This window comes from Ptychodera flava, assembly GCF_041260155.1.
Source record: "Ptychodera flava strain L36383 chromosome 3 unlocalized genomic scaffold, AS_Pfla_20210202 Scaffold_26__1_contigs__length_13983176_pilon, whole genome shotgun sequence".
Taxonomy (NCBI): domain Eukaryota; kingdom Metazoa; phylum Hemichordata; class Enteropneusta; family Ptychoderidae; genus Ptychodera; species Ptychodera flava.
In genome coordinates this window covers 5,172,358-5,200,226 of record NW_027248280.1, presented here as the reverse complement: position 1 = coordinate 5,200,226, position 27,869 = coordinate 5,172,358, and the positions used below count along the sequence as shown (strand labels likewise).

The 27,869-nt window shown below is 39.0% G+C and overlaps 2 protein-coding genes across 2 annotated transcripts in view; both read right to left on the bottom strand.

Moving 5' to 3' along the window:
* Positions 1-153, bottom strand: part of LOC139126051 (uncharacterized) — a 35,770-nt gene extending 35,617 nt beyond the window's left edge. The window contains exon 1 of the mRNA XM_070692112.1: positions 27-153. Within this exon, the coding sequence (XP_070548213.1) occupies positions 27-137 (111 nt within the window). The 5' untranslated portion in view covers positions 138-153. The remainder of the gene's footprint in view (positions 1-26) is intronic.
* Positions 154-878: 725 nt separating this feature from the next.
* LOC139126111 (short transient receptor potential channel 4-like) lies at positions 879-26,903 on the bottom strand. The gene is made up of 15 exons (XM_070692162.1): positions 26,730-26,903; positions 19,034-19,244; positions 18,285-18,403; positions 17,650-17,757; positions 15,907-16,074; positions 14,579-14,815; positions 13,323-13,510; positions 12,144-12,364; positions 8,514-8,653; positions 6,981-7,666; positions 6,397-6,592; positions 5,744-5,920; positions 4,518-4,559; positions 4,095-4,222; positions 879-2,476 (listed from the first exon to the last, which is right to left on the bottom strand). Exons 2-15 carry the CDS (start codon positions 19,200-19,202, stop codon positions 1,747-1,749), a joined length of 3,309 nt encoding a protein of 1,102 aa, XP_070548263.1. The 5' UTR covers positions 19,203-19,244; positions 26,730-26,903; the 3' UTR covers positions 879-1,746.
* Between the last annotated feature and the right edge of the window lie 966 nt (positions 26,904-27,869).

Sequence of the window (27,869 nt, the reverse complement as noted above, 5' to 3'; positions counted from 1 at the left end):
AAAATAACATGGGGTCTGATACGCACCTGAATCTCGCTGTAGATATCTTCTTTGGTTGATATACCGCGGAGGAGTAAAAATACCAGGAAAATGTAAAATATAGTCCTGTTTGCGACACGGCTTTTCATGGCGCCCATTGACTTTTTTTAACTGATCGTGGTATCTCCAACACATTGCAGGTACGTGGACAGTATTTTATCATTACGCCTGCGCAGACACGCCAAGAGCATGGGAATCTTTTGCCTGGCGGACCAATGTTTCCCTGAGTGTGTTTATTTGAACATACTGGATAAGAGAGTCATTTTCTTTGTCCGATATCAAATCCGGCATTATGCAGAGATAAAAACTCTAAAAAAATAGGTCGGCCAACCAAACTGTGTTTTGAAATATTTACAGAAACCTACCTTTCACGTCGAGCAGACATAGCGTGACAGAGGATAGAATTTGTCGGTATCACAAAGTTGACCAACCGTCTCTGTTTTTTTGAGAACTACTTTCGTCTATCATGACGCCTGTCTCTGCCAGAGCTGCTTCAGCTGATCGGGGCATCTTCTTTTGCCCTTTTCAGTGGTATCTGTCTGTCGCTCTACAGGATCCGTCTCCCTGGCCCGATATGTTCGAAAATTACAGGCGTCGGCGTCGTATCTTCGCCATAGTATGTGACAAGTTCCGAGACCCCTCTGCATGTACCGTGCGAGGAAACAGTTCGATATCCGACGTGACTTAGCATGGAAAAAATGGACAATCCTTTTTCGTAGGCTTAACAAACATCGACCACACGGCAGATTTTCTTTTGCTTATTGTTTTCAAACAAAGCCAAGGTCGACGAGAGAAACGACCGCGAGACCCTGAACGTGATTCACGTGTCAAGGCAGAGCTTATAGTTTGTTAAAAAAGATAAAATTTATTGCATTTAGAAATGAGACACGGTTCAGCGAGGTAAGGAGATAACATGTAAATAGATATCAAAAGTGTATACATTATAAAAATTTACTATGATCAGCCGTAATATAATTATTGCCCTGGATCACCATGTATAAAATGCGGCCTGAGTTAGTTGAGATCCCAAAGAAAAGTAATTCGATTGTATGCTTTAAAAAATATAATAATTACCTAATTGTACAAACTCTGTGCGTCATTTTATGTAGAAGACCTATACTGTAGACTATTTCTATACACTAAGATGTACAAATTACAAACTCTTTCAGTGTCTTAACAATACATTACACGTATGTGGTGGGACATTTTCAGATTTATCTGCTGTTCCATATGTCCGTTTGAGTATTCATTTTTTGCAGTCGATTTAACATATTAGTCGGGAATCCATGCGCATTTTACGTTGTTGAATAAACCTTGCCTACTGGGGAAATATCACCTCAAGACCCTTCTTCTAAATTTGATATTCATAAAGACTACGATGGCGTTAATGATCGTCTTCGTGGTTGTCAAAGTGATTGGAAGTAATCGCCACCATACTTAATCAGCATTGCGGATATCAAATCGTCTGCCATCAAAATAACCGCAGCAACCAATCATCATCATCATCATCATCATCATCATCATCATCATCATCATCATCATCATCATCACGTTACGACGTCGACGCATATCTATCAGCCCAACACCGACACCTTGCAGTTGTTTTAAGTATAACATTATCGTACTATCAGTTATCTATAAATATCTTAAAATATGACATAGATTGACACAGTATTTCATATTGCTTTCCATGGACACTTTTGGTCATTAAGCATCTGAAATTAATTTTTCAAACAATTTGTACATGGGCGGCGTAGTGCCCGCATGTTCATCTTCACTATTTCTTTGACTTGAAGCGCCCTCGCTCGACGATGGTGGTGGTATGTATTTAATTCTGTTCATTCCGAATGCGTTACCCTTCATCGGTGACTGGTTAAGAGTCTCTCCAACTCTCTGCTCCTGACCTGTCTCACTACCATCACCGCGAAGCTCCTGCAAGCCACCCTCCAGTTTCGTCGTTGATGGCGTGCTCCGCACGTCGCCCTCATCGTCCTCATCAGTAAAGTCGTTGTGTACGTGTACTACGTGCGACCCAACTGCTGTCTCTCGGGATGTATCTTCTGGCGTCACCCGCGTTTCATTCTCTCTCCTCCACGGCGACCTTCCCGTGGCGTTCGTGTCTCGCTCAACGATCGGCTGCATTCCCTTCACACGGTCGAGCTCCACTGCCATCCGTTTAAACATCCGGGAACCACCTTTCCTCTTATCGTATTGATTTCCTCCATGTCTGTCTTCCAACAATCTCATTTTCAGATACTCTTCTTCAGAATCCTTTGCAAGTTTCTGCTGTAGTTCGTTGATGGCGTCCGTCTCATCCAACTTTCCCTGACACAGGGCTTCCTGCATCTTCAGTATCCTTTCAAACATGCGCAGATTCTCCGTTTTAGACAACGACAGAGTCTCTTCAACCCTCCGGATACTTTCATATAAGTCAAACCTTCGGAGTCAGAAAAGAAAATATTATGAGGTTATTACGTACGACGATAGAACAAAGGCACAGGCGCCCGTGGGCTGCGTAGTCTGCTAGACTCGACCGTACTCGATCTGTCCTGCACTGAACAGGTTGCAGTGGCAGGCAGATCGAGTACGGGATCGATTGGTCGAGCAGAAAATTGATCGATCCAGCAGACTATCCAGCCACGAGCGCCTGTGAGCAAAGGATAAACGGGGACATTGGTGCAGTATTCGCACAGTGCGATGCGCGGCGACAATGCCCCAGTGCATCCTTTGTGGTATTTTAACATCTTACATTAGTGACTGGGGCGTCAAATGGACCGAGTAGCCTATTGACTGTTTTAATGAAAGTTCAAGATTTTTCCTTCCGATTTACAGCACAAGTATGGAACGCTATCTAGCACACCCTTCTGGACAGCCTGTGAACTACACGTAAAGGCCGCGATGACATTCTGGCAATCGTCCAATGGGTCTCATGCAACCGTTCAACAGTGAGTGCAAGGATGCTAGATGCAGCCGCAGAATGAACTGCAGATGGGGTCTGGTTGGGACATCATCTGAAAAGTGGTAGCGGAACGGGCGTTCCATACAGCTCTTTTAGCGAACGTAAAGAATATTGTTCTCTGTGTTAGATGCATAATAATGAATCATATTTTACAAATCGATAAGATATTGAGTGATTTAGAAGTATAAAGTAAAATTACTGATCATAAATGTAAATGTATAACAAAAAAGACAGTTACAGAAGAATGATTTTGATACACGAACTGAAATTTATTGAATTTACGAAATATATGAAATTAATTTCATCTAGGAGCCGAGGCAACTAGAATTTAGAGTTTGTGAATGTATATGGAACTTAACGTAAAGTTAGTCCAAAAGCTGGATTTAAATTACATTCCGAGTGATTGGATAAGAATATTCACTACGCAATCCATGTTTGAAAACGGACAGCCACGAACAAATACAGTTCACAGATACTTAGATTGCGTTGAAAGATTCAGCTGTGCACCACGGCACGCGGCGTCAGCAGTAACCCAGCAACCGGAGCTCAGGTAAGAGTGGAAACTTGAAGTTCGTGCATGCATCAACCATTTGCAAAACTTAAAGTTTCTCGAGGGTGGGGAAAGTGACGGAGCCATCGTTTGACATATTGTCGTCAATATTTTTATATTTCCAAGTTTTTGTAATACAGAAAACATTGAAACCACTATGTCAAAAATGACGGAAAAACCCAGGGGAAATTTTCTTGTTACAGAATTTGGAACAAGTGAGTTCATTGGCGTAGCAATTCTTCTGGATTGAGATTTTCAACTTTATTCTTTCCCCCAACATTTCTTTGTACATACTACATCTAGGTACTAGGTGTACACTTACTATTGAAATCAATGGTTTTTGACCAAACCTTGATGATGAAAGTTTAATATGGTGAGCAAATATTCTATTTTTCCATTCTATTCTGTTCCATTGTATTCTATTCTATTCTATTCTATTCTATTCTATTCATATTCATTCTATAAGCAATGTCATTTAAAGTTGACACTTTATCATTACTTCACAAATAATTCGGAAACTTTGTCGAAAGTGAATGAAGTTGGTACCTGAACGCCGACATATCATCTTTGAAGTTCACAAACCCTACGCCGATAGCGCCATCAACGTCAGACTCACGACTGAGACTCGTCCTCTTCTCCGCGAAATACCGCAAGGTGAGTTGGCGAACGACACGCTGAAATCGAAAAAGTTTGGTTGTCACAGTCATTTACTCCAGTAATTAAAGATCATAATCCATTGTAGTTTTTTTCCTTAGCAAAATACACAACACAGAATGTGGCACTAATTGGCGTACGAGCGTAGAGGTTCAGTTTTGCTGGCCGTTGGAAAAGCTGACATTTCGAAATAGCTCAAAGTTGACCCGTAGTGTCGGTAAAAGAAATATGGGTCAGGACGAATTCAATTATGATTGTTCTCTGTGGCAGAAACTACTAAAACATCGCCATTCATAATTTTGTCACATTCCTCACCTGATACTCGTGTACTTTCTGCTTGGTCTTTTCTTTACGTTTCTGTGGAGAGGTAGAAAGGTTATGTTATGTTTGTTGGTGAAAATTATTAATTGTGGACGTGACAGAACAACCAATCTACCTTACAGGATAGAACTTCAGAATCCCATGCCCCTTAATTAACTCCAAGATCGCATAGTGTAGTCACTTATTAGGCCTATGATTGTATTTGTCCTTTTCTCATGTTGAATGCATGTCTCGTGTGCACCTCGAAAGTGAAAGACTTGAACTTTTGCTCAAACTTTGCTGAATGAAACTTTCAACCATTTTCTTACCAAATCAACAATAAAAAACAGGGGTCACCGTACAAAGTTTGGAACTAGCGAAACAAATGTCCCAAAATTTTGCGATATTTGAAATTCAAAATGGCCGCCATTCCTGTGTTAACTCTATGGGGAAAATTAAATTTTCAATTTTCGAAAAAACTAAGCCGGTGAAAGTTTTCCTTTTCTCCAGGAGCTTTAAAATGTGGTCCCATAAGTGGTAGATCAGAAAGGAAATGTAGAAATTTGCGAGGCCGACTATCTATCCCCGAGACGCGCTCTACCCGAAAGAAAAGATGGGGCATCGCCCCCATCAACTCCCGCACTTTTGATTCCGCAGACAGAAAATTCACGGGGGGGGGGGGGGGGGGGGTAGTAACAATTGCCGGAACAGTTATTTCATTTTCTGTCGATCAAATACACCATGTTGTCGGATTAGATTGTCGACAAAATTTTGACCAAAGCAATCAGATTAAATAAGCATTGAGAAGGCTTTGAAGTTTAGCTGAATCGCAATTCAACTTATAGACCCAGTTTTCTGAGGAACGTGTGCATCAAGCTTTCAAAAAGGGCCGCTTATTTATCGCATTGTCGCAGTGGGGATTGCTTAAAACGGCGAGAGACTCGCATTGCGCGCCGAATTATTAAGCAAGTATATGCAAACAAACTAAACTAGCATAGTTACTTATCCCACTCGCCAAATCGTGTCGCAATGGCCTATTTCAGCTTTTACAGACACTGTGTGTGAAGTGCCCATATAGTTGTTGACAACGGAATTTCAAACATGAACAGAAATCATTTTTAAACAATAAAACGGCATATTGTATGGAATGTGTCTTCAGTGCTATTACTTGGTCTATCCAACAGGATTTTAGCGCCAACCATACATGGACGCTGTCTCTGCAATAAAGCCAGACATCTCACCTCGCTTCGCTTTCTGCCAGCTTTTCGGCACATGACGTAGTAGACGGAGCGGAACATGGCACAGACTGACTTGAGACTCGGGACGGCATTGAAAGGTGGCGGCAGTACTGACCCCTTCTTAAAGAAACCTATCCACATTTCAGTGCGAGAGAATTTCCACTCGGTGTCGGCGTTTTCCTACAAGGGAAGCAAAGTAACAGCAGTGATTGGTGTCTGCGTTGTTTTATCAAAACCGGTTACACAAACGCAACCAACAGAACACAAATGCGCCGCCAATTTCACCAACCTGAAGCAAGAAGGCAGTCACGTGACATTAAATATGTTTACGGAATTCAGGTCATCGATCGGTCATTATCGCTCTTGCACCAAATATGACAAGCCCCCACGATACCTTCCCAACCACGTTGAGACATGCCTGGCCCTTATTCTTCCAAAGTATAACGATAATTGTTGATTTTAATGGTATCTCCAGCCCTTGCTTATACCAATAAATATAGCAAATACACGCTTTATTCACCGTCTGTTTAGTTGCACATAAAACTCTGTACTCAACCCTCCCGGCTTCGTGTTGTAAACCAATAGGATTTCATATGACGAATTTGCTTGTAGTCTGGTTAACTGTGATTGGATGACAAGTCAAACTGTGTTTTTACCTCTATTCTGGTGTACGTGTTGCTCATAACGGCGATTATCAGGTTCAATAAAACCACAACAGCAATAACGTAGTAAAATGCGTACAAAACCATGCCGAACTCTTCCGTTGATTTATGATCGCCGTCGACCTTGAGATTGCTCAACTCCGATAATCCAAACAACGACCAGAACAGGGTTGCCATGCTTTGCTGTATTCTGTGAAAACATGTCGAAATATACATACACTATACATACACTAAAATTCTTAGGGTCGTCCAAATTGCGCTCAAGGTAGGTTGGCGTTTGATGAAAGTTAGAAGAGATTTGTCATCATGTACATCTCAAAATGTAATTGTTGACGTTATGTTGATGTGATGCATCTAGATGTCGTGAATGAAATACATTGTTTGTAAACAGGAAAGTCGCACAAGCGCATTTTGGACGCCGATTAAAAGCACCACGAGTGTTATCGAACGGAGCAACAATGGCACCATGAATCCTGAACATTGTATGTTTGATCAGTCGTTTGTTCATATAATAAACAATCGGAAAACAATCAATTTTGAGACTATAACTAGGCTCTGGGTTTTTTTTCAGCACTTACGATCCGAAAGCCTTGTCACTGCAGTTATCCTTCCCTTGCTGTATGCACACCAGCTGTTCACCAGCCGAATAACTCCAATAAATTTGTGTCATTCCGAGCGAGAAGGCAAGCCATACAAGCGCGAAGATGAAGAGAAACCGTAAAATGTCGTAAACCATCTTTGTCAGTGATATTTGCATGGGGCCCACGAATTCGCTTATGACCACCATCTGCATAAGCCGCAGCACAGAGAGCACCGACGCAAGCGAGAAAAGTAGTTCTGAGACCAAAGTCGGATCCCACTGGTTCCAGAATTCTCGCGGGGAAAGAAAGTAGTAATTTTGATAATTAGTGGATCGATCCTGTGCAGACGTTGTCTGTGTGCTTTGCCGGATGTACGTTGTCAAGATAGTCGTCAAATTCATGATCGTCGCTGCGCACGAATTCTGATCGATTACTTCAGTGAGGTTTTTGACCACGATGGCCGCCATGTTGTCGATGAGCTGCTCTGTGAGGCGACGGGTTTCTATGTGTTCGTTAACGATCAGTGTGTTGGTGTCATTTGCCGCGACGTTTACTGCCACACTTCCAAATGCATCCAGTGTTCCGACAGCAGTGTATGGCGCTGTGACTGTGCTATTTTCGATTGTGTCATTCAGGTCTCTTCTATCCAAAGAGGCATAGTAAATTTCTTCTTTCCGTTTTTCCTGTAACACAAGTTTGACGATATTGCATAATTTGTTGCTTTCCCCCACAATTACGGAATATATTACATTCGATAAGATAGAGTACTATTTTCACAACGCCGAAATACATCTCTTGTTCGTACAAGTTATTTCGGGGCGAAATTATCATCTTCATAAGTTCACATTTGATTTGCAAATCAAAATCTAGGTCATTCTAATCATTAAAGCCGCAATTTTCAATCCCAGGTTCTCGCAATGGTGGAGTTTCTCCTCCAGGCAAACACTTGGACGGTACGATGTTTGATTTCTATAATATTAATTAGACAAACTGATCTCAACCTTTTGTCACATTTTGCTAATCCTGCAAACAGAGTTTATACAAGCGTTTGATTGACGGTCGGTTCAAATCGCCAACGGTCATTGATTCCCCACCACCAACGCTAGAATTTCCTAAGAAATCGTCTTCCAGTGGCGGTAAAATTTGAATATAACCACAGAGTTCGATCGGTAGCAGCTTCGGGCTGACGGCTTGGCAGTCTCTCTGCGTTTTTGCGGCCGGAGAAAACTAAAATAGGCATGTTCTGGAGCGTTTGCCCGCGTGTTGTCTGTTTGGTGTCCACTTACACAGTGAACGCCGCAATAGCTTCGCGTCCTTTTAAAGGAGGCTCCGCCCTGAACGTCCCATACATGCCTTCATTCATACATACATACATACACACACACATACATACATACATACATACATACATACATACATACATACATACATACATACATACATACAGACAGACAGACAGACAGACAGACAGACAGACAGACAGACAGACAGACAGACAGACTATACAAATTATGGCACATTTAAACTTACAATAAAATACGATACAATTCGTAAACTAAACCAACACCAGAAGAGAGCTATCATGGCAAAGTCCATGGTGTTCCAAGCGTCGGTCAGGTAGCGATGAAATCCATTCCACCACACTTCTTTCACTTCACGCCATGTCATACCTGGTGTGCACAAAGACGTGATTTCATTACCACCAAGCATTTGTTGCTGTTAGGGATTCAGTAAACTCTTCTTATTCGTAAGGCTGCAGCCTTTACACAAAAGTAAAAACCAGGAGTTGGGGCATTATGTCATGGGAAGGGTATACATGCATGCATGAACCCCAAACCACAATTTTGAAAACTCCAGTCCCTTCTCACCAACTGGGTCTACCCATTCACAAGCGGTCACATTATACACAAATTGACTGGCCAGAGGGTAGATCGCCCTTTGTTGCCTGGGGCCAGAGATTCACGCCCAAAATAGTCAGTTTCACGAGGCCGTAGGCCGAGGAAAACAAAGTCTTTTTGGGGCGACTCTCAGGCCCGAAAAGGAAAAAAACGTATGGTACTACCCGAATATTATGCATACCACGTGACCATTAATTAACGAATCATAACAGGGATTTTGACGAAGTGGTTACAATCCTGCTTGCCCTCTTCCAGTCGGTAAAGATGTCTATACCTAGCTACTCACTGCAAAAGCCGTTGATTTACCTCTAGCAACCACGTGATCTGCATTGCCCGATTCTCCATCGGCAACCTAGAGCCACCAAACAACCGGATACCAATCCCTTTCAGCCGACTAAGGCTTTACCAAAGTTACTTATCTACAGAATAAACGTTTTCTGTTCAAAGACGACAGAAAACATTACCTGTCCGCCCTTTTTCCCGCCAACCTTTTGGTCGAGAGAAAAACTGTTCTCCGCCGCTCACCTTTTTGGACAGTTAGGACTGGACATAAATTACAGGGGGGTGTTTTCGAAACACCACTGCATCAAAATAGTGACCCTTCAAAAGTTCATGCACAAAAATTAGTGACCCTCCCCCTTATCCGTGCATGAAAATAAGTGACCCTACCCTGTTACTCAATACACGCCCAACAAACCTGCAATGCGTTCAAGACCTCCCTCTGACTTGCCATACTTTTGAAGTCCCCTCCCAAAAGGAAGGCAAAATGTGGCCGATATAATGCTTTGTCCAAAAAAATATCAAATCATATGTGTGTGATAATTCATGTAAATGTACTTTGCTTGAAGTGGCAGGTAAAAAGTGCATGCATGTACAAAAAATGTAACTTTTTTAGATTTCATCGATAATGCTGATTCACTATACATGGTAGTCGACTATAAGAAAACTATGAACGCGTATTTTCCAATATAGCAATATCTGTTTCATCTATAGATGTTTAATAACTGATATAAATATACTTGATTAGCATGGGTTGTTTACAAGTGCTCATGTGAACAAGATATTTGATTTTGGAATTTCGCTCAACTGTTGATCCACTTTCATGGGAGTCTATGACAAACTGTAAATGAAAATATGCACTATTTGTGCATATATGGACCTTGAATAATTGATATAATTGTATTTGAGTAGAAGAGCGTGGTAACACGTGCATCTGTGTACAAGAAATTTGTTTTTGGAATTTTGCATAAAATGTTGATCCATTATAAATTGTTGTCTATGACGAAACTATAATTTTTTAATACAAAACTTGGCAAATCTGTGTATTTATGTATGCTTGATTATTGATATTTATGTTCTTGATTAGACTAGAGTGGTTACAAGTCCATGTATGTGCAAGAAATTTGATTTTGGAATTTCACCGAAATGTTGATTCATTATACATGGCAGTCTATGATGAAACCCTATGAATAATTTTTATCCAATACAAAAATAGAAAAATCTGTCCATTTATGTACACTCGATTATTGGTATTAATGTTCATGACTAGACTAGAGTGGTTTCAAGTCTATGGTTGTGCAAGAAATTTGATTTTGGAATTTCACTGAAATGTCGATTCACTATGCATGGCAGTCTATGATGAAACTATGAATATTTTTTCCAATACAAAACTAGGTAAATCTGTGCATTTATGTACACCTAATTATTAGTATTAATGTTAATGATTAGACTAGAGTGGTTTCAAGTCCATGGTTGTGCAAGAAATTTGATTTTGGAATTTCACCAAAATGTTGATTCACTATACATTGTAGGCTATGAGGAAACTACAAATAACTCATAGGTTATCTGATCCTAAATTGTTATTCAAAAGTTGTTCGACCTGAAGCTTCCAGTTGTTATTGATGACATTTTGCACTATTCGGAATAGTTTGTATTCTGTCAATGTCCTCAAAGCGACATGAACATTTGACACCGACTTATACCCACGTATTGTCAATGGGAGAATGATATCAAACAAGTGATCTCCCAAATTGTTATTGAAAGCGTCATTATAGGGGACAGTTTATATGCACAATAGAGGAGTTGGATAAGTAGAAATCATGACAACTTAAATCAATGTGGCTGCTTGGATCATCAATACATTGTTTATTATACCCTTAAACTTTGCGCCCGAAGGCCGCGCCGAAAAAGGAAATGACAGAAAATGAAGTGCCAGGAGGTATTTTTTCTTTTTTCAGTGTTCCATATTCTCCAATACGTGCACATGCAATATCAGCTTTGATGCATAAAAAGGTGACCCTCCTCCATAGACTTGCACAAAATTTTATGACCCTTCAAAAATGCTTGCGCGAAAAATGGCGACTCACCCCCAAAAAACACCGCCCCCCCCCTGTAATTTGTGTCCAGTCCCTTAAGCTGACTGGCCATATATATTATATATATATAGATATAATATAGAAATATATATTATATATATATATATATATTATATATATATATATATATTATATATATATATATATATATATCGAAGTATACAGATGTCCCCCTGGAAAATTACAGTGCCTGGATCCTAAAGCATTATGTATATATATATATATATATATATATATATATATATATATATATATATATATATATATATATATATATATATATATATATATATATATATATATGTATATGTATATTATATATGTATATTTATATGTATATTATATAATATGTTTATATATATATATATATATATATAATATATATATATATATATATATATATATATATATATATATATATATATATATATATAATATATAGCTTCACGGGCCCCTTTCCACCAATAATCAATAATAAATTTGCAATTTTATTTTGCTAAAGTTACGAATCCTACTTATGCCAGGAAAAGGATATGACAGTATTTTCGTTGTTCGCTTTAATGTATTACACTGCCATGGGCGAACGTATGGGGTAACGTAGAATGCGCGTCGGAGGACAGATATTTGGTTCTCTCGAAAATTCTCGAAAATTCTTTGTTTGCCATCCGTGAATTCTGAAAAAACCTACCGGCCAACCACGGAAAAAACAAACACAGAAAATACACAAGTGTGTTAACATACGCTCAATTTTTATTTGGGTTCTTGTCGAAAAAACAATATTTTTATTTGTAGTAGTGTTAAAATTGTGTTTGTTTTCTTAATTTTCTCTGAAAACTTACTAGCACGTGGACGGCAAACAAAGAATTTTATTTCAAGCGGCGCCTTACCGGCAATCCACGCAATTATGAATAACTCGGTGACATCGAAGCGTCGTCCGCGTCGCAGGTTAAACAGTTTTGTAATTGTATCCTTGTTTAGTTTGCTGTCGGCAAATTCTTGGAAGTACCGTTTGTAGTCCGAGTCCCCTCTGCCGATGTCTTCCGACGTCAAGTACAAAATAACCAGAAAAGTAATGAAAGACGCCAAGTACATCAGGAATTTTACGTACCTTGTACGTGAAAGAAAGAAAAACAAATATTGCAAGATTACAAATGCAATGAAGGTACTGTAAGGCATGTAAGTGTGCGTGTGATCACGTCAGGGCGTGGAGTCAGTAGTGCAGCACAATCATGAACTTGTTTGCGAATTCTTTGCTCTTAATCGTTCAGGAGACAGTTGACATGAATGACTATGTCATCGTTGAATAATTAAATTGATGCATCACGGATACTAAGTTTAAAAAAAAATAATACACAGAAAAAAAGCGTCATTGTATTGAACAGATCAACTTGAATACCTTATAGGACTGTTTAAAGTGCCGGTAGCTGTAATTGTTGATATTTTCATTTTTTTTTCTTTAAAATCAACGACAGTTTTTTTTTTGTACTACATCCTAAAACATATTGACATATATCTAGCTTGTCAATTCGGTCTGTGTATATAGACTGTATTGTGACAGTTGAGAAGCGAATTCTGGTCCACATTCAAAATGTAAACAATAACTGAGTTTAAAGTTATGCATATATCAAGCCTTGTGTTTAACATGTTTCGGAGAGTCGAACTGGAACTGAAGATTAACTATACAAAAGAAAAATAATGAAAACAATGCATAGTTACAGCTACTGGCCCAGTAACATTACCACACACTCCGTTTAATTTGATATGGCGTCGCAAATGGATAGTTTATTGGTCCATAAAAAATGCTGATCGATTCGACATATGGATCGATCAATCAATTTATGGAGTCAGAGTTTGTTTACGTGATTGACGGACGGGCAAGCACACCACTTAGGTTCTCTGTAGTTATGATTTTGACTTGAATTGGCTCTGCAGATATCTTGAGTTTACTCCCCATGAAAAAGTTTAATGTTCCCCGATGTGTTTTCAGAAACATTGTATTTGTACACTTTTACACTGCAACGGTTATTGGACAAAACATTAGTGCAAGTCGCATGTCACATACTCACGGGATTCTCATAAAACGTCCAAATGAACCCAGGGGAAACAGGAGATAGGCGACTGAGAGGAATGGGAAACCCACGCAGATGGCAAGCGAATACAGCGCGGTTTCCAACAGACTTTTGTGTCGCCAGGACTTCAAGTCGGCGTACCAGTACTCCACCATCAGTTGCTGGCAATGAGGATGGGCGACGAACTGGAGGATATAAATAACGAACACGCGCATGACGTCAGCATTCCAAGGAAAACAGAAATTAGGGAACTAAAGGGCTGACCTTTACAAATCATCTATTGTTGTAAGATACTAGTCTAAGATCATGACGACGATTTTCATTGTTCGACGAAAGTCGGTGAAATAAAAAAAATCTGCACTCAAAGCAGAAAATACGTCAGAAAACCAACGCCACGGCGATTGACCCACTGGTAAGGGCGATCGGATGAGAGATCCCAAGTGCAGTCGAGGTAACCGTCGGATACTTCTTTCAACATGACCCTGGAAAACAGAAATGCCTTAACCGTGTAATTTGTTTACTAACAATCCACTAACCGTCCACTTTTAACTTGCGAATCTCGCAAGTTTTTTCAAATGAAATTGTCGACATTTTGGACCTTGGATGTCAGTGCGCCAGCATCGGCCACCATCATTGGCGCTTTTGTAATATGAGTTAGGGAGGACGCAGGTCCCACAAGTTTTAACGCAGAGCGTACGGTGTGGTACATTGTGGTGACACGAATAGTACTTATTGTAGTCATTGATAGTCAAAACACCACTGAGCTCGGGTGTATGCTCAGTCGCAGTCGTCAGACAATTGGATTTAGGGAGTCGCGTCCTGATATCATACATTTTTTTCCTCAATTTTGAACGATCCGCTCGCAATATCACTGTAAAAATTGGACTGTTGGCATCAACAGAAAATGTAGAAAATGTCTTTAGTAAGTAAATTCCACTTTAAACTTCCTATATTTTAAAATAGTGAATAACTGACATTAGTAAAAAACATTGTGTACCTTCTCATTTTATTTGAAATGAATCAAGCAATTGTATTCAAAGTCAGATCTGGCTTTCCACCGACAAACGACATTAATATACAGTGACTTTTTATTCAGATTACGAGTTTTTAATAATCGATTCTGTCAGGCATAATATTTTAATTTGAATATAGCGCACCGACAGACAAAGATTCAATATTACAGTAGTAGTGGAATCACTATGATACATTCGACCACGAGTCCGAGACCGTGAGTCGACCAATTCTACAGCTACCTTTTTCTGTTGCATTTCAACGGCCTGGAACGCCCTCAACGGTAGGCCATCGGTCATTCCATGGCTGCCTAGGTATTTTACTTTCTCGTGGTGCGTAAGAACCACCGTCTGCTCGTCCGTGTTTCGTGTCTGTCCCAACAAGTCTGCTGCGAATTCCTCACACCGTTTGGACAGGTCCAGGTACTCCTGTCGGAACTCGTACTCCCGGTGACTGGCCTCTCGCAAACGTACACTCAGCTGAGAGGATAGAAGTATGTTTCATGGATTAAGTAAAGAGTTCTGAGTGGTTGTAGGACAATTTGTCATTGTTTAGACCATTTCAATCACTAAATGCATGAAGGCTGGCCTGCTAGGCCCCAAAATATTGATAGGTTTGTTTTGTGTAACAACACACGTCGTATTTCAATTCTGTTTCAAGGCGTTTTATATTGCAACTTTAAAAAATATGATTAGACTGTTGGCAAACATAATGAACTCTTGTTACGTCTCTAAAGCCCTGTACCGGTTATTTTAATGTTTCTGAAGAAGCTAGAGGCATTGAAATAAAAATACTTGCGGACAATTCGTGTGCATAAATCAATCAATCAATCAATCAATCAATCAATCAATCAATCATATTGGAAATTCGTTGCTAATATTTTTTTTCTTTACAAAACAATGACAATTTACATACATACCTATTTTGAATGTATAGCACTCACATTCATGTTGTTAAAGGGACAAAGTCGGCAATTTTTCATAAATTTTGTTTGATATGAGATACTACTTATATTGTTTGACATGTTGAAAGATACTGAATGAATGGGTGACCATGCATATATTCGACCCCGGTTTTAGACACGATACACGAAACCATCGCGAAAATGAATTAATGGTCATGACCATTAATTCTTTTTCGCGATGGTTTCATTTAATTTGTCTAAAACCGGGGTCGAATATATGCATGGTCACCCATTTATTCAGTCTCTTTCTACATGTCAAACAATAAAAGTAGTATTCCGTATCAAACAAAATTCATGAAAAATGGCCGTCTTTGTCCCTTTAATATGTTATGAACTTTTCACAAGTTGGCCACATGTCCTACGTATTACATTTTGTTAAATTTTCTTTCGTTATGCATCTATTTTACACGTCTCGCATATATAAGTAGATGAAATTACAAATACATTAAAACCTGAAATAATTTTAGACAAGATAGCGTAACAGTCTCGTTAGGCCACCATTGTCCCGTGGAGTGACATCATCGACTAGGAAGTTTGTGTAAGGGCGCTATGAGTCATGTAGGCCATACCTAACTATAGACGGTCGTACGAGGGCGCTTTACTTACCTTAAAAGCCCTGTCAATCGGATCTTCTTCAGTGAGAGATATGTAAGCTTCACTACTCAGAGCTCGGAAAACATTCAGCATGCCGAGTGAATGTTGCAGCGTATGCCTTTTGGTGACATAGCTTCCATCAGCTGGGTCCTCGATATAACTTTTGTAGTGCAGCAACAACTTTAAAATTGAATGTAAGGTGGCGGTAAGTACAAATCCCGATTCTGATTATCAATATATCATTCTCTAGACACATGATGATCATATATTCTTGTTTACGTTGATTGCATCTCGAGAACAGACATTCGGACTCTTTAACTTTAACAATACTCTGTTGTCCTACGACTTATGTGGACTCACTTTGCAGCTTATGGACAAATAAAGTTTTCACAAGCTTAGTTTTGTAAAGATCTATAACTTTACTTATCTCATATAGCGATAACACAGGTATGGCGGCCATTTTGAATTTCAAATATTTGCAAATGTCCGGTAATTTGTTTCTCTGGTACCCAAATTCTTATCCTTGACACTGAAGGAGAATGGTTTAAAGTCTTCTCGAGGAAAGATTTAGCAAAACTTTATGTCTTTTATTTTCGAGGCGCGAACTACATTATTCCAGTTCCACCGATGAACGTGATTCGAAGATGGGATTCGGTTTTGCATTCACTGTGTCCGTTCGCTCTGAATATAAACGCTTGCTGAAGGTCGTTACAGTCTTCCACGATGAAGCATGCAGATATGATTATAAACTTTAAGGAGCCTTAATTCATTTCCGGGGAGGATGTCGGTGGAATTAAAATAACGTAAGTGTATAAGGTGACTCCCACTAAGTATTCGTTCTTTCAATTAAGACCCGTCTCAATGCATCAATCGTAAAACGTCAACTTCCTTCGGTCAAAATTATTGATCTGATTTGATTAATAAAAATGTAATGTAGTTATGATATGCTTTCACGATGTACAACATCACATCCACATAACTTTGCATCGCGAATGTAATTTATAATTTTTGGCTATTTTTCAGAATTTCTTACTATGTGTAGTTAATTAACTCATGTTTCTTGTTCTACTCCCAACAGAACCCTAAAATACTAGGTTTATGGATGCAAACATATAGCAACCCGTAGCACGAAGATCGTTAATGTTGTCAAATTAATTCAAGTCCTGACTTGAATGTTTTCTTTTGCTGAGAAACACTGCATTTCATTGTGCTGTTTGGAGTTGACCTGCCAGTATTTACTTTCCTTAGTATGCTACACGCTGGGACTTGTGTACCTTTCTGTTTGTATTTCACTACAACAAGCATATTGTTGCTGATAGAATCCTATTTTTATTGTTCGCAGACTTTAAAACAAAATATTTGATTCCATTTTGTTTCAATTTTTTATTCTAGTTCGGTAACGTCATAGTTCCAAGCCAATCTTCCCAATCTCTCTTGTGTAAAATTGATATGAATCTGAACCGAAATACCCATCGTATCGTGTGCATTCTGCAACTCAAATATTATTATCTACAAAATGCTGAACTTTTCTTCACACTACCGCTGAGGGCACTATCATTAATACATTTGGTGGCTTTTAAAATCTCAAATACCAACACAGCCCTTCCAGCCTCTCTCATATCAACTATGACATCACGCTCATCAAAATCGTGATTAAGCACATGAAATGCACCTAGGATCATGTAGCACAAAAATTTTAGTGGGAAAAATTACAGCAGTCAAAAGATTAATGAATCATAATAACAGGGTACTTACCTTGATGATGTCATAGCTGTTTTGATGGGCGGCCAATATGATTGGTGTAATATCTGGATGAAAATCCTCACCCTCGGCCCGGCTGTTGATAATCGCTTGGCCATAATCCTGCAGGTCATGAGAACAAACGTCATTCACATTATTAGATGATTTGTGTAACAACGTCACGAGATCTTAAGTGAGGAAAGATCCCTCCTAGCTTGCATGAGAATATTTATTTTTATTAAACGTCGAAAAGACGATTTGTTCACCCTGAGGTGAGTAGATATCAGTCGCCATTTTGAATTCCCAAGAGACGCTTTTCGGCAATACCTATTCCCAATTTCTGGTGATTTTGAAAGAACATTCCTTCAAATGATTCTGGTAAAATTCAGAATAAAAGACTTTAAGTACGGAGGCAAGAGTAACCATAGGCGATGTATGATGATAGATATAACAACGAAGCAATTTCATAAAAGTGGAATTTATAATATCATAATAATAAAAAAAAAGTCTGAGGTTTGAAATAAATGACATGAAGCTTCTGTTTCTCTGCAGGGTCCAGCCATTCTTTGATTTGTCGGGTGTAGTCACGCTGAAAGCTAAAGGAGAGGTTTTCTACCCTGCAATATGCTGTCCATAGTCTGTGTACATACCTTATCTTGTCTTACAAATTCACAGATGATGTGTACCCCTTGATAGAAGTCTGCCTCCACAGCATACAAGAGTCCATCTCCTATGGCAACACCGTTTTGCAAGAGAAGTTGTAGAATTTCTGCGATGAAATAATACGAGAACTTCTTAGAGGATGTTGTGCAACATGCCGTGGCTAGAGTGTTGTCTTTGTCTCATCATTGTCAGTGCTATCGTTTCAGTTGTCATCAGACGGACAATCATCATCATCATCATCATCATCATCAATCATTATCAACATCATATCATCATCATCATCATCATCCATCATCATCATCATCATCGTCGTCGTCGTCGTCGTCGTCGTCGTCGTCTTCATTATCATCACATAACATGACGTCACACCACGACCACGACCACGACCACCACCACCATCATCATCGTTATCATCATCATCATCATCATCATCATCATCATCATCATCATCATCATCATCATCATCATCATCATCATCGTCGTCGTCGTCGTTGTCTTCATCATCATCACATCACATAAGTCACACCACCACCACCACCACCACCACCATCATCATCATCATCGTTATCATCATCGTTGTCATTGTCATTTTCGTCTACATTTTCATTGTCTCTGGTGTCATCATTATTATAATAACTACATGATCATAATGATATTAATGACGGCCGAAACGAAAATGATGAAACATTTCTTCCCTTGCATGAACACGGAGTCCTGAGATTGTAAAACATCTCACCTGCATGTCTACCTTTGATAGCCAATTCTATGGCAGACCTTCCCTTTATGTCCTTTGCGTTGATATCTATGCTTCCCGGGTTCATCAGGGCGAATTCTGCAGCCTGGATATCGCCCTTCTCAACTGCTGCAAGATACAGTTTCTCAAAAGTGTCGTTTCTTCCAGCCATATCTTCAGCCGACAAACACACACGACAGAACTATTGGAGGCGCTGTGCAAACAAACAAAGGAATAAAATCACCATGACTGTTGTGAGCTGTTGTTGTAACTATTTTGGTTGAAGGTGAACGGCCATGACCGTCAGTTTGCGTACTTGATTTACATTTACAGGTAACTGAAAATTTGCGTCCCCACTTCATTGTCAAAAGTGAAATAACACTTTCCTTATTCCAGTTTGAAAAATTAAAATAAACTGTTGCAGCACATCTCATTTGTAAAGTTGTCGATCACGAGAGATGCTTTGTATATTCTGTTACAGTAATAAAAACAGTTAAAAAGCTAAAAATATCATACGTGGGTGTACAATGTGTTTGTTGTTATTGTTGCGTTAGGCATTATAGTTGACGCATTTATAAATTGAACTAAAGGGATATAATTGATGCATTGCGCGACAGCTGGTACAATTCTCATAGAATTGATGTGAAAGGCTTCGTCATACTGTAAACAAGACAGTAAGTCAGAATTGACAGTCGTCACAAAATTACTAAACGTAAAATGTAACCCTCCACAGGAGCTAGATTTGAAATAAATTGACCCCCCCAAAAAAACAAAAAAAAAAACAACAAAAACTCTGCCAGCCAACTCTCTCGTTCTAACTATAGGGTACAGCAGTAAGTCTCCTGGGGCGGGGAGAGGTGGGATAGTTTTTTTGTGTTTTGAACATGATTGGAACCAATATGGGATAATTGGATGGTGAAGTAATGTCAATTTCATCTACAGATGTAATCTCATCTGCTTTCCTTTTTACATTACACACTTATTTTTGTGAGTAATTTGTAATATTGCAACATTCAGCTATACGGCACCTAACATTTTTCAGAAATTTGAAAAATGTGAAAATCCAATCATCCCAAATAAGTTCCAATCGAATCGTGTTTTTGATTTACTTTATTTAATTTTGTTTATTTTGACTGTGATATTTCAAGTACATATGTTCTGATTGCTTTCTTTATTACAACAAATAATTTTTATAGATTTTGACTGTGGTATTTCAAATAAAGATTTGGACTTCAATCCACAGGACAGCTTTTTTTATTACTACAAGTCCATTTCTCCTCTCAAACATGTGTATACACCACTGTAATTGCTGCGCAAACATTGCCAACTGGCTAATCCGCTGTCCGTATCAACGGATTAATTGATTAAGTCAACACCATAGCCGTCACACACGTAGTAGTAAAATAACTCTCGTTAGCCAGTTGGCAATGTTTGCGAAGCAATCACAGTGGTGTATACACACGTTGGAGAGGAGATAGGAACTTGTCGGTAATATAGAAAGCAGTCAGACGATGTGGAGTCAAAATCTGTATTTAAAATACCAGTCAAAATTAATAAAATTAGTAGTAGTAATAAAGAAAGCAGTCAGACGGTTTGGAGTTGAAATCTTTATTTGAAATATCTCAAAATTAATAAAATCAAATAAAGTAAACCGTTCCACAAAACCCCCAGCCCTCCCCAGCCCTCCCCCACCCCTGGGGACTTACTGCTGTACCCTGTGTACTAACCGATGGCTCCCTTAGATCGCAGCTTGATGGCCCCAAGCCAATTACTGATTCCGTCACACCAAATTTCCCGGGGGAAAATAACAGATACGGTAAGGTCATCGCTAACTTTCACATTCCTTAACTTGGCATTTATTTTGCATTAGACTATCGAAATGACACTTACGACTGAACACGCGCAGTCAGTTTGCCCCTGCGTGGTTATAGATCTGTGTCAGTGTTCAGCTAAATAGTGATAGCTTTTCAGTAAGACTTTAAATTATTCAGAAGACGGCTAAGAGTTCGATACAATGATAGGAGTGGTCACCCCGAATGATATTGAAGTTTCATGCGGGTATCACACTATAAAATTCCACGTGACCAAGGCAACTTATCAACCCTGTTGTAAAGAAATCGTTTTCAAAGATATACAGTGGTACGATACCAGCACCCCTGTGTAACACGGCAACTAATAAAACAAGATAATTTTACCAAAATAGCACAAGATTGCAAGAATTAAAGCTCCAGAACTGGCTGATAGAATGATACCATAGACTGAAGACTCGGGTGGTAAATACCAACTTAGTTGGTAAATACTACACAAAGAAATACACAAAGCAATCATGAATCACGCTGCAAAAATAAGGCGATTGCCGAGGTCAGAAACACACATACCAAACATCTCTATAAAAGGCATTAGAAGCAATCAAGGGGGTCAAAATTCAATTTTGTTTCTTTTTCGTTAACATTGACGCCCTTCTTAGGCTACCACTCAGCATTACTAGAGAGCAATGGGGTCATTTTTACAGCCCCAGGGGAATATCAGCCAATGAATTGAGCTGCTCACCCTCTATATACCTGATGTAATTCAAATAGCAGTGGTTGCTGTGCTTAGCCTGTTTTATATAGATCGCCGATGTGTGGGATTTGATCGAGTAGTAGTTGGTCGGATCACAGGGTATCGCGAGCAATATTCGTCTAGAAGTTATGAATATGATCAATAAATGTCATGTATATAAACTTTTTTTCATTATACAAGCCTTACCTGTGTCTAGTGTGTGCCTCTTACTTTACCCTAGCTATCTGTGGATAGTATTTCAAAGAAAACAGTCTATATCTGTTAATTGCCCTCCCTAATCCGTCTACTACCTTATGAGCTGCTAACGAGTTATTTCGTCAGGGCGATAAGTCCCCGCGTCAGTGATCGGCAGAACAAATTAATGAAGGGGATTAGGGAGGGCAATTAACAGATATAGACTGTTTTCTTGAAATACTATCCACAGATAGCTAGGGTAAAGTAATAGGCATACACTAGACACAGGTAAGGCTTGTATAATGAAAAAAAAGTTTAATACAAGACATTATTGATCATATTCATAATTTCTAGACGATTATTGCTCGCCGGACCCTGTGGTCGGATGAAGGGAGCGTATTTTCGTCTCTATAATTATGCAAATGTGTAGGCAGATAATCAACGGGGACAACTGGACCGGGTTTTTCAAGCAGGCACAGTACAGTGTCCTTTTGACTTGGAATTCAAAGGTTATCCGTACTTATGTAAAAGCTGTAGGCATTCGCTTTGGCTGAAGCTGCGATTAGTCATCACAGAACAACAGGACAAGGCTCCTCTGCTTTAAAAGTTTCTCGCATGTTCTCTAGACGCCCTAGAGCTTTTATAAGCCTCTTTTGTCGAACCCAGGGAGGGACCTGTTTTGTGGAGGGACCGTGATCAAACTCACTTTTGCAGACGAGACTGGCATGTTATCCAAACAAGACCTCTTTGTCCGTTGCACCAGTCCTCTGTCCATCGTGTACGTATAGAGTCAAAGGTCTTCTCCACCGAGTATAAGCAGACGTATACTTTTCAGGCAGCATTTTATTCACGCACCACCTGTTTTGTTCTAGTCTATTGTCATGGCAACAGGCAGTGCGTGACTCTTTACGTTTTCACTGGTCTGAAGGGAATATCTTGCAAGACTTCATTAGCGACAAGAAGCAAGTCCAGTCGACATAAAATCCGGTTTGACGAACATTTGAACGTCATGGAAACAAAAATATTGCCTGATTAACATTATAGTTTCTCTCGGCCGGGAATGGTACGGAGGTATTGCGAAAGAATTTAAGTCTACGAGAGCTGCAACGATGACTCACAATAAACAATAGAAAGTTGAGCAGGGAAGTTTATTGTCTTTAAATACTTCTGATGTGATGTTTATGTTCCAACGCCTTACACTCTTTCTTTAAGTTTAAACAAATCTTTCCTTTACAAATGTTGGTGATTCTTTTAATACTGACCTTTAACTATTCGAAGCGACCATTTTCGAAAATGATGAAGGCTTGACACAGAGATGATGACATCCAGTCAAATGAAATTTTAACACATACTCAGAGGTAATTATTATTTGCCGTGCATTCCAACCCTTAGCACCCAGGCACCCCTTTCAGCGGAAACTGATTCATGGGCTCAGAAAAGACAAAAACCAAGGTCAAGAAGATAGAGGTTCGTTTCTGGTGATTTAGATTTTGTACTTTCTTCCAAGAATTTGATATGAAATTTCGACGAGGGTTATTCACTGACCGCATGAAAGTTACTATTCTTCTTCAGCATTTTTGTGGGTGTGAAGGAATGTACTTCCGTACACTGCAGGGCTACTTTAGGTTACAGAGAGAATATGATTATTAGGGTTGTATGTTTGAGTTTGAAATGTTATAGACTAAAAGTTTCTTTGCTTGAAATATTATTTTGTGTCCTGAGGGCTGTATAAAGGTCAGTGAACGATACGAATTTCTTTCATCTTGTTTGAATTTCGTTGTCAGGGACATAGATTGTGTTTGCGTCACTGACACCTAATTACCAATCTTGTGGACAGTGAATTTTTGTCATGGACACCTAAATCCACAGTCAGGACCCTTGAAAGAAAATATATTGCACTTTTATTGAGCAATTGTATAATAAATGAAGATTATGTACATTTCAACTATTTGATGCGCATGCCCCGTGAGAGAAAATTAAATACTGTACTTTTTCAATGAGAGAATATTTGAAATACTCTGCAGGTAAAACTCGTCTAGGAGACAATATTCGCACTCTCAACTAAATTCCACAATTCTTTTCTAGATTTACCACTTGTGCAGGTTCATTTTAAAGCTCTTGAAGATAAAAGAAAAAAAAACTTTAATCGTCTTAGTTTTTTCGAAAATGCAAAATTTGATATTTCGCCCATTGAGTTAACACGAGGATGGCGGCCATTTTGAATTTCAAATATCGCAAAATGTTAGGCAATTTCTTTTGTCAGTTCCAAACTTTGCAAGGTGACTACCGATATAATGGTTGATTTGGTAAGAGAATAGTTCAAAGTTTCATTTAGGAAAGTTTGAGCAAAGTTAAGGCTTTCACCTTCGAGTCGGATACTACCTTATTAGTTCAATAGTGATTGGAAAGTTAGCCAATTCAATCTATCTACAATGTAAGGATTCCTTTAAAAAAAACAGAGGAAAACAAACTATCCTCAGCTGGCATCTCTGATGTGAACCTTTCTTTTCAGCAATAAATTCAAGTCGATTAATCTTCACACACTTTGTGAGTCTCTACTCTGTTCAAGATCTCGACAGAGTCTCAGGTAGGCGAACTTCCCAAGACAGACTAAAACCAGAGATGGCATACCCGCAAAAAATTTTCTTCGTGGGTATGAGAAAACTGAAGGAATGGGAAAACGACTATCGGCAAGTTTCAGTAATACGCGCGATGATTGGAGCAGGTTTAGTTTTCAGTAAGTTCTGTCAGTAACGCTTTGTTGTCGCTTGATAGAATTACAGCGGTGTAAATCTCCCTCTGATTCTGGATAATGACTTTATGCTGTTAGTTAAAAGTACTTCAGTTTTATCTTTAGAAGTAAGATAAAAGTTGGAAGTATAGATAAATTTCAATCTTGCCATGGGTGATAAATTTATCTTTCTTTAAAATACACTCTAAAGAAGGAAAATTACCATAAACACGATTAGAACTAATTTGCGATAATTGGATTTTCATTTCTCAAAAGTGTTAGATGCATGCTATATAGCTGAATGTTGCAATATTACAAATTACACATTGAAAAGTGTGTAACTTAAAAGGAAAAGCAGATGAGCTTACATTTACAGATTATATCGACATTACTTCGCCATCCATATTATACCAATTTAGTTACAATAGTGTTCATATTAGTAAAATGGAACATCGTACTGTAGCTGTGCTAAAACTGCGTCACACTGATGTTTCAAAGCCATGTGGTTTTACTACAACGGCACTCTAACGGAAAGTCGTGGACAATCTCTGAATGATACAGAAAATAGATAACTACCGTCATTGGTCAAAAGGGGGAAGACTTGAAACATGAGCCTTCACTTATTTGGATCCGAGTTAAAATATACAAACTGCAGATAACACGATTGGAACTAATTGGGATAATTGGATGGTGAAGTAATGTCTATTTGATCTGCAAATGTAAGCTCATCTGCCTTTCTTTTTAAGTTACACACTTGTTTTTATGAGTAATTTGTAATATTACAAAATTCAGCTATAGGGCACCTAACATTTTGGAGAAATTCGGAAAATATGAAAATCCAATGATCCCAAATTAGTTCCGATCGTGTTTAATGTGAAACAAATAGTGTTTCAGTTTTTATAACAGAGTGGATTTGGGAATTTGGGAAAGCGAGTTTAAGAAAGTATTTAGACACGTTGATATGTTTTATAGGGGAAATAAGTGAACTGTTGCAAAGTGGGAAATTCTTGCTTGCCTATCCAATCCGGGTCTGTTGCTTTATAGCTATTCTCATTACTTTCATTGTCACGCTTCACAGTGATGGCGTGCAGTTACAGAGCAAAATTAATTTTCACTACTCACTTTAAAATTTGGCTTGAACAGGCTAAATTGTCATGAACACGATTGGAACTAATTTGGGATAATTGGATTTTCATAATTTTCAAATTTCTCAAAGAGTGTTAGGTGCCATATAGCTGAATGTTGCAATATTACAAATTACTCATAAAAACAAGTGTGTAACTTAAAAAGGAAAGCAGATGAGATTACATTTGCAGATAAAACAGACCATACTTGACCATCCAATTATCCACATTAGTTCCAATCACGTTGATGTGACATTTTTGAGCGTTGGGAGCGATCCGCTTTCTGGTATTTTAAAAGGTACCAATTTCAGCGATTTCCGAATAACAGGAGCATAGCATTAGTGGAGCCATATGACCTTAACAGAAGCAAACGCATATATTTTCTGTGGCTCAGTGACCTTCCAACAAATCTAAACAATATGCTATACACCACTATGCTATACACCTTCCCTTTTTTCTTTTGTCATTTATCTGGGTCATGGAGTGTTTGTCCGTATGTCTGTGTGACTGTGCGTCGTTTTTTCTGTTTTCTGTCTGTCAGTCTGCCCGTGCGTTGACCCAGTCCAATTCTGTCTCCCTCACTGCTCTCGTTGTCTGAGTGGTCTCTCCAGTTTTGGTTTCTCAGTCGAAATATTCACATATCTTTTTCTACCACATAATAGCTATTCCTCTGACGTGTCCGGTAATATACTTTATCTAGAGTCTATAGAGTGTGGTACAGAAAAACTACTTCAACGCCCACAGCGTCGAAGGACCCATTCATTTGGTAGTTTCTTTGCCCGTATATACGTTCAGCAACTTTTTTCTCGGCTACATGCCATTCAGATATAAACTCACGCTAGGAGTTTTCATTCTGAACAGTAACACTGACAGCTGCCGAGCTACACTATAAATCAACTATCGAATATATGACATGAAGGCGTACTGACAGCTCGCACTTAGTCAAAATAATGTTCCAACTTTATGGTCCACTGTGTAGCCCGGTCGTTATCAGCTGCCCATGCATTAGTTGGTTCACGGAAGGTGACTCATAGGGTCAAGGCAGGCAACATATGTAAAGCACAAGAAAGTGGAATGCAAGTGCGTTAAAACCGCATTTTAAACTTACCTCACAGTTTCTGCCTAATATCTATTATTCCGATTGGTCCGCGCTGATCAGTTGTTTTGGTAGTGATAATTTAGACCTTGATGGTAAAAGGAGACGGTCAGACTTGCCAGCAGTTAAGACGGGAGGCTCATTGTCCCGCCCGTACTCTGAATAGGCTTGTTGTACATGCTGAATACGTTGTTTTTGTCTGTTTGTCGAATGCTTGACCCGATGGATATATTGTTTGTTGAGTTTGAGTAATTTGCATGACAATTAGCATCGACTGACTAAACATTACTCTCGGCGAATCAAATAGTGATAATGGATAGGAATGTCACGTTGAAAGAAGGATACGTGATTCGGTTTACGATCGGCAGATCGTCCATGTAGCCGACACGAACACGAAGTGCCTGTTCCCGGCTACCAAAAAGTATGAAAAACGATCGCGGCACAACAAAGCAGACGATTTTTTGGAGGCACTTGAACGAGAAACTGAGTCCATTACTGATCAAGGTGTTATCCCTGAGAAGTCGTCTTCATTAGGATGTCCATCTTTTTGACAAAATTTTGACTAGATTCTCCGTTCCTTGTGGTGTATGAAGGTAGCTGCTTTATTGACTCAATTCTAAGGAGTGAAATCACTGTGTTCCTGTACGGAGCATGGGTAAAACTCGTTCACAACTTAGTTGATTTTCATTACACTATTGCAAGACAAACTGCAAAATATTCCCCCTATAGCAAAGGGCCTGATTTTCGGTGCACATATCTGTGTTACTATCTATCAGCGCAAAGTGTAAATATTCATGGCTGAAAGAATTGATATCTTCGATACAGAGTTTCACATTCTGAACGTAGGTACCAATGCTGATGCTGACATTAGATTCATATGAATCGCTGTTGTTATTCACGAGATTTAAAACCCGTAACCTGACCATTCAGAGGCAGGGTTAATCTCAAACAAAAACAAAAAACAACAACACAACAACAACAACAACAACATCAACAACAACAACAACACATATATACAATGCAAGATCCGAGGTACATGAATATTCCACATTGATTATGGGTCATTAGCATGGAATTTTACTACCGAAACAATGCTCATTAATGTAATCTGCATATTTGAATATCATTATACCTCGCATCTTGCACTAATAG